The 11,469-nt window shown below is 48.2% G+C and overlaps 1 protein-coding gene across 1 annotated transcript; it reads right to left on the bottom strand.

Annotated features, from left to right (window-relative positions):
- Window positions 1–688: 688 nt before the first annotated feature.
- Window positions 689–4,790, bottom strand: LOC124687608 (beta-galactosidase 1-like). The gene is made up of 16 exons (XM_047221382.1): window positions 4,599–4,790; window positions 4,204–4,299; window positions 4,010–4,122; window positions 3,859–3,925; window positions 3,660–3,752; window positions 3,411–3,563; window positions 3,235–3,320; window positions 3,018–3,123; window positions 2,838–2,925; window positions 2,641–2,759; window positions 2,395–2,559; window positions 2,094–2,281; window positions 1,810–2,008; window positions 1,595–1,708; window positions 1,381–1,485; window positions 689–1,294 (listed from the first exon to the last, which is right to left on the bottom strand). The coding sequence occupies exons 1-16, from the start codon at window positions 4,788–4,790 to the stop codon at window positions 689–691; spliced, it is 2,490 nt and encodes an 829-aa protein (XP_047077338.1).
- Window positions 4,791–11,469: the final 6,679 nt, after the last annotated feature.

Below are 11,469 nucleotides of genomic sequence, written 5' to 3'. Positions count from 1 at the left end.
TCAACAATAGCGAGGAGGAGGAGGCGCCGCGTCGCGGAGTCTTCAATTCCAGCGATTACGTCCTCAACAACGACGAGGGTGACGGTGATCCAGCAGGTCATCGTCATTTCAGAGGCGGAGGCGCCGCGAGGAGGTGGACACCGTCCGGCAGGTGCGCGCGTACGAGGCTGCGCAGAGGGAGGCCGTCGTCCGCCTTGTCAAGAAGGAGATCGTCGACCTCGACGCCGAGTAGGCGCGAGCAGTTCCGCCTCGCCGTCGTCCGCCTCCCCGTCCTCCGCCGCGCCGCGCCTAGAGGGCCTCGGTAAGTATCCCGAAGCTGAATTTTGTTCATCGTTAGGTCGCGCGGCAAAGGAACTACCTATATTTGTAAATTATGTATGTATGAACTATGAATTTCATTGCCGAACTTGTTTGCGATAAAAAATTCTCCCTGTAAATTTAAATTTCAAGTTTTTCGGTTCCGATTACGGGTTTTGTTCCGTGCCACCTCTGAATTCGCTCGAAAAACGTTTTTCAGGAGACTAAACTCACACTTTTCAGTTCGGCTCTGTTTGTTTAGTGGACAGAAATACGTAAGAACTCGCTATGCAACCGAGACTGATCTTCTAATCATAGTTTTAGAGTTCGAGTGAAAACTAAGGCCTGGCTATCGGTATATAATTTCCTAACTAATATCTGGGCTGCTCAACTAGCATGTAGCCTGGACGGTGAGCACGCCGCCGGATCCCTCGCTGCCAGCAGAGTCCAATTCGTCAGTATAGTGCACGGTGCACGACTCCTTTCCAAGGCATGCCGCCGACAGCGCCTCCATGGCTGGCTTGGACTCATAGCCTCCCTCGTACGAGCCACACTGGCCCTTGGCCACACCGAAGCTCGTGACTTCGATGCTGGAGATGGTCCCACCGTTTGCGCACGCCAACGTGATGCTGTCGCCCTTCTCTGCATTGATGCACACCGACCCGACGACCACCGTCCTGAAGTTCACTTTGGTCGGGTCGCCACCGGCCTCCTCGAACAGCACGATGGTGTTGAGCCCTCCAGCGTTGAGGAAGGACCGCGGGACGTGGTAGAACTGCTGGCCGATCTCGTGGCAGCCAGTGAGGCACTTCTCCTGGTTGTCCCAGGTCTTGTATGCCCCTCTGTAGTCGCAGCGGTGGCAGCCGTCCATGTTGCCCGCGATGTAGCTTGGCCAGTAGCGCCCCAGGTTGCGGCCGTTCACGTACACCACGCCCTTGTTCAGGCCAGCCAGGTCCACCACCACGGCATCCTCACCATCAGGAGCGTGGAAGAGAGCCTACAGAAAAAGATGTATCAAAATTTACTCACTGTTTTTAAAACAAATTACCACATGAAATGTTTGTATGTTTTCCAAAGTAGTACCTTGTACCAGCTGAAGGGCCTGTTGACTGGGACGACGGGGTGGCAGCTCCACTCGAGGTCAGGCTTGTCCAGATGGATTTGGATGCTCTCACCATACAAGCCAGTCTAAAACACAGGGATTTATAAAGAGTTTTGTCAATTACTATGAGGTTAGAGATCATCATTGATTAAACTAACTAAAGCACGTAACATGATCTACACTATCGTGTAGTACCTCGTAAGTCCAGGTGCTGTGGGAAAGATCAATGGCGCTGCTGTCGGGACGAACCAGCTTAACCGGCCCACCGACAATACCAGCGGGCATCAGCTCGAAGGAGGCTCCATAGTTCTGTTTTAGCATAGTAAAATTATCAAGCATACATGGCTGAAACAGCAGAGATGCAAAAAAAAAAAGATACTAGATCTTTTTAGGTTTGTGAAAACCAAAACCTTGAGGCCGACGGTAGCACTGAGGAGGGAGATGTAGTTTTTGCCGGCTCTCATTGTCGCCGGAGCCTGGAACTGGAAGATATATGGCCCATTCATGGAGTGCTTGTAACCAGCGAGCTCCCCGTTGACAAATGCATAGAGTTCATGGCCGGTGGTGTTCACATACAGCGTGAACTCCTCTTCCGCACCACTGGTCAGACTGCATTTCAAAGTTTAGGTTTCAGGTTCAGTGACAATATTGACACAAGATGCTACATATACTGCTACGATATTTGCCGAGATACCTTGTCTTGTACCACAGGTAGTCGCTCTTATCAGCTCCTGTAACAATCTGTTCCAGGAGCTCGTTTCTTCTGAAGGAGCCGCTACGATCGGTGCAGAAAGGCTTCAAGAGTTCAGGAAGCCAGAACCACTTCAAACCCTGGGTGACCGCACTTTCTTTCTTCACCATCACAGATGTCTGTGTCTTAACCTGCTCATCGAGTCATTGTTCCAATAGAAAACAACCAGTACCGATCAGGACTACCTTATACTAGATTGCTCGATATAAAAAAAACCCCTATACATGGTAGTAGAGGAAGCTACCTTAGCGGTGTTGTATGCGACAGTCTTGCAGTCAGGCAGAACGCTGACGGACCATGCTGGTACCTGGTAAGTAGACCCTTCAAAGGTCACATTAAGATCCTCGTTGTCATGGCTGTTGCTGATGAAGCAGGCAGACGAGCCATCGTCCAAGGTGTACTTTGTCGCCTACATTGACCAGAAGAGTAAACCACAACAAAGATCAGACATGATCAAACCGTAAAGGAAAAAAAAAAACTAGAATCATACTTTGACTTTGTCGTCGAAGCTGGTTTCGTTTTGCTGGCCGTAGACGAGATGCTTCTCCATGGAAGTCAGCATAGCATGAAGCTGCTTTAAGTGGCCATATTTAGGTTGCCTAATGTTACCTGTCAGAGTGAAATTGATTAGATCTGAATACTGACTGCAATGCATGCCTGAAGCAAACCTTCTGAAAGCAAGCTTACCATACTCATCCAAAGGTGCATCGTAGTCATAGGAAGTTGTGATGTATGGACCTCCAGTAGTACGGCCAAAGTTCGTTCCGCCATGATACTGCAGATCAACGTTGCGGTGGGGAACTAATTAACATGCAACAATCATTCGCCTAAGTTGAAATAAGAGTACAATCACTGAGAGGAGAATACCATGTAATAGTTTTGAACTGATCCACGGTTTTGGAAGAACATGGCGACCGAGTAAGCAAGATCCTCAGCGGGCCTATGATAATCTGGCTTGTCCCAGGCTTTGAACCTAATGACATATTGAAGTTATCGTCGGCTAAGCCTACTTGGTGAGAGTTAAGTAGTCTCATTCTTGCTGTAGCTAGATGACAAAGTGAATATGCGGAGAAAGTAGTCTTACCATCCAGTCCAGTTCTCCGTCCATATCTTAGGCATGTTTTCTTTGGGCTTGAAGTTGTGGCAGTAGAAACCATTGCAAGTTTCCAGCTGATGATCGAAGGCGACAAATATAAAACATCTGGTTCATTCAAACGAACACATCACTTGTTCATGTGAAATTTGGAGAGGGGGCCTTACCACATTGGGTGGAAGGTCGTTGGACTGCTGGCACATAATCCACGGCACGCCGACGTTCTGGTTGTTGGCCATCTCCGCGCACCAGTGGATGTACTTGGTGGCGGATTGCTGGTCGGGCAAGCCACTCTGAATGTTCCCGTACTCGTTCTCGATCTGCGACGGAGGAGCGGGTGTGTTGACATTAGAGTTAGAAAGCTTGTCATTCCAGATTTTAGGAATATCCTGTACATTTGGTCGACTTTGCTTTACCTGAGCGAGAATGATGGGGCCTCCCTGCCCAGCGAACATGTTGGCGTCCTTCATCTTGTTCACTATCAGCTTGGTGAAAGTCTCCATCTCGTGCTGTTGAACACGTAATAATACACAAAATCAATATAGTTCAGTTTGAATCACTGCCAGATGGAATGCATATAATCAGCACGGATCAAGAACTGGAATGGAGTAGTACCTCGAAAGGCTGGTTGTGAAGTCTGAACTGCATGTCAGGGATGTCACGCAGCCAAGCAGGCAGTCCTCTGGAAAAACAGGAAATGAAAACACACAAGTTAGTGCTTGATTTAACAATAAAATTTCAGTGCCAACGTACAGAGAGTACATACCCGTAATTCCATTCGCCACAGATGTAGGGGCCAATGCGAAGGATGGCGTACATGCCGGCCTTCTGGACCTCACTGAAGAACCTCATGATGTCGTAGTTTCCCGCGAAGTTGTACTGAAGTTAGTTTAGAGAAAATAACGTTAGCCATGGACCGATGCAGCATGATTTCTATATGGTGATGTTTACGGTACGAACCTCACGAGGGCGTGGCTCATGGCCATTCCAGAAGACGTAGGTCTCGATCGTGTTGAGACCTCCGTCCTTGGCCTTCTGGATCAGATCGGGCCACATCTGCACGACAAAGAAACAGTAGCAAATCAACAACGTTGCATCAGTTAGCTCTTAAGAACTTAAGAACGTTAAGGGTTTGTTCACTTCTAGTTTATCCGAGATCCCAAAAGACTCGAATGGTGCGTTTGTCATGATCCTAAGACCCCCCACAAACCACCACAAACCTTCTCGTTTTTTGTCTAGATTAAAAACTTCCCGCAATACTGGTGAAATGGAGAGATTTACTAAATCCCTTTCCATCCCTAAACCCCTAGGGGTGCAAATATTCTAGAGGTAGCAGAAGTTGCCCGTGTACTCACCTCGGGCGTGCTCCTCGGGTAGTGGATGGAGCCGGAGAGGATGATGCGGCGCTCGCCGTCGATGACGAGGGCACGGTCGTCGTACGAGACCTTGGTGCAGCTCGCGCCGGGGAAGCTGCAGACGGCGGAGAGAACCAGCACCGTCAGCGCCAGCGCCAGCGCCGCGCGCGCCATTGAGGTAGAGGTCCGCATCTTCTCGCTTGTGGAAGGAAAGCAGAAGGTGTTGCTGGTGCAACGCAGAGTGCAGGGGACGCTGCTATTTATGCATGAAAACCATCGCCCGTACGTATATGTTGGATAAGGTTTTACTACGTATTTTTTGCTAGTTAGGTTTGATCTTTCGTGGTTAATTCGTTATCTTGTCAGGCAGTTTTGATTCACTATACGGCAGGTAGGCATGATAATACTTGATGGCGGCGGCAAAATCTCCCACGAGATTGTTGGTTTTGGATTGGACGTATGGTTGGGTTGATCGTCAGCGGGACTGATCCAGCGCGCCAACGGACCTGAGTAAAACCTACGAGACGTGTAAAACCTACTTCATCTTTTGTATAATGTTTTGAGGTATCTCACTACGGGAAAAATGGCCGCTGCCGTGCAACCTGCCATTGCCTTTGTCGTCCGACGACAAAAATACGCACGGCAAACAAACACCGCACGGCAAAGAACGAAAAAAAACGCAGGGCAATGCTGAGTGCACGGCAAAGAGAACATACGGCGCACGGCAAACAACAAACGCACGACAAAGCCACAGAAAAGTGCACGGCAATGAAACCATGCACGGTAAATAAAAAAAGACATTGCCGTGACAATCTCTTTGCCGTATGCAAAGTAAGGGCGCACGGCAAAGCTGTCTTTGTCGTGCGTTTTTGCCTTTGCCCTTGTGGCATTTTCTCTTTTTTCTTTTCTATTGTACTTATTTTAATACTTATATTTATTCTTTAAATATGACAAATATGACAAGTACTACATCTTAATACAATGTGTATACCCATACCTTTGCAATACGACAAGTACCCTAAGTCCTCACCCCCCCCCCCCAACATATCAGGGTTTCGGAGCAAACCGTGTTTGGGGAATCTGCTAACTGTTATCGCCCGAACGTGAGGAAGTTCACACCGGTGAGCTATTTCTTGCACCTTTCACCACACTTTCACACATATCCTAGGTTCACATGCAAGTTTTGGTGGCATTACGGTGCTTCGGCGGTCCCCCCCCCCCCCCCCCAAACGGCGGTCTGCGTGCCCCGGGGGTCAACCCTCCTAGATTTCACCGCGCGAGGTTCCACCAATATACTTTTTCATAGGTTTAGTTTTTTAGGCCATATACACATGGAAAACCAGGTTTGGCACCCATTGGCACATTATAGCCTCCGGTATACCCGCAGCGGGACACTTCAGCCTACAAGTCCAGGAATCTTCCAAGTGTTATCGCCCGAAAGAGAGGAAGGTCACACAGGGGAGCTATGTTTTGCACCATTTGGTGAATCACACCTTCCACCACAATTCCACACATATCCTAGGTCCACATGCAAGTTTTGGTGGCATTTCGGTGCTCCGGCGGTAATCCCCCCCCCCCCCCCGCGAAAACGGCGGTATGCGTGCCCCGGGGGGTCTACCCTCCTAGATTTCACCGTGCGGGGTTCCACCAACATACTTTTTCATAGGTTTAGTTTTGTTTAGGCCATATACACATGGAAAACCAGGTTTGGCACCCTTTGGCACATTATAGCCTCAGGTATACCCGCAGCGGGACACGTACTTCAGCCTACAAGTCCAGGAATCTTCCAAGTGTTATCGCCCGAAAGAGAGGAAGGTCACACAGGGGACCTATGCCTTGCACCATTTGGTGAATCACACCTTACACCACACTTCCACACATATCCTAGGTCCACATGCAAGTTTTGGTGGCATTCCGGCGGTCATCCCCCCCCCCCCCGAAAACGGCAGTCTGCGTGCCCCCGGGGGGTCTACCCTCCTAAATTTCATCGCGCGAGGTTCCACCAACATAATTTTTCATAGGTTTAGTTTTGTTTAGGCCATATACACATGGAATACCAGGTTTGGCACCCTTTGGCACATTATAGCCTCTGCTATACCCTCAGCGGGACACTTCAGCCTACAAGTCCAAGAATCTTCCAAGTGTTATCGCCCGAAAGAGAGGAAGGTCACACAGGGGAGCTATGCCTTGCACCATTTGGTGAATAACACCTTCCAACACACTTACACACATATCCTAGGTCCACATGCAAGTTTTGGTGGCATTCCGGTGCTCCGGCGGTCACCCCCCCCCCCAAAAAACGGTGGTATGCGTTCCCCGGGGGGTCTACCCTCCTAGATTTCACCGCTCGAGGTTCCACCAACATACTTTTTAATAGGTTTAGTTTTTTAGGCCATATACACATGGAAAACCAGGTTTGGCACCCTTTGGCACATTATAGCATCCGGTATACCCGCAGCGGGACACTTCAGCCTACAAGTCCAGAAATCTTCCAAGTGTTATTGCCCAAAAGAGAGGAAGCTCACACAGGGGAGCTATGCCTTGCACCATTTGGTGAATCACACCTTCCAAGAAACTTCCATACATATCCTAGGTCCACATGCAAGTTTTGGTGGTATTCCGGTGCTCCAGCGGTCATTCCCCCCGAAAGCAGCGGTATGCGTGCCCCAGCGGGTCTCTACCCACTAGATTTCTTCGATCGAGGCTCCATTCCTGTAGTTTTAAAATATCATGATAATTACATTATAATATAGTACACATGTTGAAAAACAGGTTTAATATAATTTTGAAGTAGATTTGAATCTTAACGACAATTAAAATGGTGAAAAGAAATTGTATCGTGCCAAAGCGCACGGCAAAGGTCATGTTGCACGGCAGTTTTGATGCACTATACGCCAAAGCGCACGGCAAAGGTCATGTTGCACGTGGCGCACGACAAAGGTGTTGTGGACGGAAAAGATGTCTTTGTCGTGCGAAAGCGCACGACAAAGCTTTGCTCGCACGGCAAAGAGAGAAGGGCGCACGGCAAAGCTACCGAAACCCTATCACCAGCTCCCGACCGGTACTTGCCACTCATCCACTCATCCACGTATGCGCCCTCCTCCCTGTTGTCCTCCCGTGTCGCCGCCGCCTCGCCCTGCCCCCCGTCGCGCCGTCGCCGCCTCGCCTCCAGGCCCCCGCCACCGCTGCGCCAGGCCCCCTCCTCTCATGTCAGGCCCCCTCCTCCGCCGCGCTAGGTCCCCTCGCCCCGCGCCAGGCCACCTCCTCCCGCCTCGCCGACGCGCTGCCAGGCCACCTCCTCCCTCCTCGTCAATGCGCCGCCAGGTCCTCTCCTCTCGCCGCCTCCACCACATGTGCGCCCCTGCCTCCGATCCCCCTGCATGTTAGTGTAGGATTAGTGTAGTTTTAGTGTAGGATTTAGTGTAGTTTAGTGTAGGATTTAGTGTAGGATTTTTAAAAATGGATTTGGTATAGGATTTTTAAAAATAGGATTTACCGTAGGATTTTTTTAAATAGGTTAAGAATATGCCAATATAGAAAAAAAAGATAATTTGCTGCAAGAAAATTCTAAGTAAAAGTTGTCAAATAAATTGTGTTCACTTGCATGAGTAACTCATTTTCTCGCTATGCAGGCGATGCTTCGAGGTGGACAGGGGGCGGCATCGCGGGGGTCTTTGAGGGGGCATCCCGGATCTTCTTCGCCGATTCGCTCATGCGTCTAGGGTAAAAATCTCGCGCCTATGTACCAAGGTTTTTTTGTGTGTCTGGATCACCAAGTATGTCGCGTTACCTAGGCGTCTTTTCCCGACCGTAAGGGTTACGCGGATAAATATGCATTAGTGGTCTCGCATATTATGAACCGTAACTCTTATGGCATTTATCGGGACAGTCGGCGGATGCGTAGTTGGGTACATTCTCCCTGCTCTACCCCGATCCGATTCAGGATTTCGGCAACGCCTCCCCGTTGTTCTCAGGATGCACATCCCTCTCGGCTTTTTGGCGAGATGTGTATCGGGAGAGCAGCGGGGAGGTGCTGCCGAAATTCTTTCTCGGATCAGGGTAGAGCAGGGAGAACGTACTCAATCTACGGATCCGACGGCTGCTAGGAGCCCACCTAGTAGAGATTCAGGTTGATGCATGAGTAAAAAAATAAAAATAAAAATGCGGATGATGTTTGATATAAATTCTAAGTTCGTTGTTTTGGTGCTGATTAGAGGATAAATAATCGTGACTGGATGTACGATGGCAGAATCAGTCAGTGGAAATATACTGAGGAATGGGGAGAAAAGACCAAGCAGTTCGTGGACAGGGCATTTGACATCCCTAGCAGATCTAGGACAATTTTTTCCCTTGTAGTAAGTGCGCTAACGAAAAAACACAGGACAAGAAAACTATGAGTCTTCACCTGCTCAAGTCCGGGTTCAAACCGTCCTATAAGACTTGGACTTTTCATGGAGAAAAGGCGAAGAAACGTGCTAGGAAGGAGGTACGGCAGATTCGGCCTAGGGGAGAATATGATATTGGGTTTGATAGGTGCTTAGAGAACTTGGCTAATGGTAATGTGCCTGAAAGCCCTCTTGTAGAGGCGGAGACACCTAGGGATGCGTAGAAAAGTGAGGAGCCAGAGGAAAACACAAAAAAGTATTACGAGACTTTGTTTGCTTCGCAGAAACCCCTACACGTAAATACAGATGTTACCCAACTAGATGCCATCGCTCGCCTTTTGGCCTTTAAGTGCCACAAGAATTTGTGCAGATATGGGTTCGATGAACTTCTGGTCCTCGTTGGCAGCATTTTGCCGAAAGGGCACCTCTTGCCGCAAAACTTCTACTATTCGACCAAATTGCTCAGTGACCTTAAGATGTCATCTCAGCAGATACACGCTTATCCAAAGGGATGCATGCTATTCAGAGAGGAGCATGCTAACAAAAATTATTGCATCCATTGCAATAGCTCTAGGTACTTTGAGGTTGACACCGGTATGATGGTCGAAGAGGCGGACCACGATTGCCAAGAATATTCTCCGCTATCTTCCGGTCCCTACCGAGGATCCATCGGCTCTTCATGACCGAGGATACGCCAAGAAGATGAGGTGGGCTAGAGAAGGGATCAGATCGGACGGTGGCAAGATGATACATCCGTCGGATGGTACCGCATGGAAGAACTTTGTCAAGAAATATCCCCCGAAAGCCGGTGACCCGACGAGCGTAGCAATTTCAATATCAACCGATGGGTTCAATCCATATGGTATGTCGGCTGCTTGTATACGGTTGTTGGCCGAGTGTTTGTTATTCCCGTGAACCTTCCCACGGCATCTGCATGAGATCAGAGTACATGTTTGTGTCGATGATAATCCCAGGACCGAAATACCCGGGTAAGAACATGAACGTGTATCTGGAACCACTGATTGATGACTTACTTCTTAGATGGGAAGATCGCGGGATCCGAACTTATGACGCAACAAAGAAGGAACACTTCGATATGTATGTCAGGTACCACACGTCCATGCATGACTTGCCAACACGTGCTTTGTCCTGCGTGTGGTGTACACATGGGAAGTGGCCTTGTCCGGTGTGCAGGCAAGCTGTGACTGTAAGGGTATATTGCCCCTATGTGTGGTTTTGGTAATTAGTGACAACCCCTATGGACTAATGTTTTCATTGAGTTTATATGAAGGAATATTCCATAGGTACTACTTGTATTCCATGTGTTGGATTCAAGTACGGATGCCATGAAGATAAAGATATACCTTGTGTATTGGCATCAAGATCATTGATTTGAAGATATATATGTGACATGATCAAGAAGAAGAAATGAAGATGGAGTTCTTATGTGGAACTCAATATTAGCCATGCTCTAGCTTATGTGATAAGCAATGAATGATCAAGATGGTGAGTACTTGATTCCAAGTGAAGAATTCAAGTTATGGCTCTAAGTTGGTGTCATGATAGTCTCATAAGTTTAGCGATGGTTGACTAAGATTTAGAGCATGCAAACAAATGAAGAATTCTATATACACATCAAGATAGTATGATAGAGCATGAGAAGATACAAGGTTGACCAATACAAGGAGTGAAGAATAGATTCAAGTTTGGTCAACACATGAAGCATGAACAATGTGCCATGAGAAGTCATGTGGTATGGTAGGCCGTGTCAATTATGCTTTATGAACTAACACATCACATATGTTCCCTTGTGTTGTCTACGTGGGTTAGGTATCTTTCCATGGGCATGCATCAAAAGTGAGATCTCATATAGCCCATGAGCGGATGATGTCAAGTGGTGATCGTCATCAAGGTTGAGTTAGGCAAGTTCAAGTTGAGCATCTCAAGAGGATCATATGTTTGAAGCTTGATGTCCATTTGGTGATAATGGACATGTGAAGATGTGCATCAATAGAGCTTTCCCATTATGGTGTATGGGGGAGCATTTGTGAGTCTTCATAAAGCAACAATGATCAAGTGAGGCATTCCGGCTTGAGTGGAGCTTGAAAAGTTATCATCAAGATCAAGTGGGATGCGGAAGGCAAAGGTTTTCCTTTTACCGGTCTCAAGGTGGTTGTTGGGAGACCGGGTTATAGGATAGATAGCCGCACTATCAAGAGGGGCTTTCGGTTGGGTAACTTGATCACATCGTCTCAGGGAGCTCAACCCTTTGCATACTTTGCATATCCCTATTACTTCTTGGTGTTTCTCTGTGTGAGGTTCTTGAGCTTGTTGCTAGCTTTACAACAAGCCCAAGTTCATCGAAAACGGAATCCGCATGCATCTTCTATTGCATTTTCGAGTTTGGACGTCTTCACCATTTCTTGACGGTGGGAGACTCCCTCTCTAGAATCTCTAAAAATATCCTGTGAGGAGTCTCCTTATTG

The sequence above is a fragment of the Lolium rigidum genome, chromosome 2, assembly GCF_022539505.1.
Source record: "Lolium rigidum isolate FL_2022 chromosome 2, APGP_CSIRO_Lrig_0.1, whole genome shotgun sequence".
Classification (NCBI taxonomy): Eukaryota; Viridiplantae; Streptophyta; class Magnoliopsida; order Poales; family Poaceae; genus Lolium; species Lolium rigidum.
Note: the sequence above shows the minus strand (reverse complement) of the source record. Positions and strands in the feature narration are given on the sequence as shown.

Excerpts from the sequence above, each read along its gene's own strand:
- LOC124687608 (XM_047221382.1), bottom strand. The coding sequence starts at position 4,790 with ATGCGGACCTCTACCTCAATGGCGCGCGCGGCGCTGGCGCTGGCGCTG. Across the intron at positions 3,321-3,410 it reads ACGACCTTCCACCCAATGTG|CTGGAAACTTGCAATGGTTT; the intron begins GTAAGGCCCCCT and ends TTCGATCATCAG. Across the intron at positions 2,009-2,093 it reads TACCTGTGGTACAAGACAAG|TCTGACCAGTGGTGCGGAAG; the intron begins GTATCTCGGCAA and ends TTTGAAATGCAG.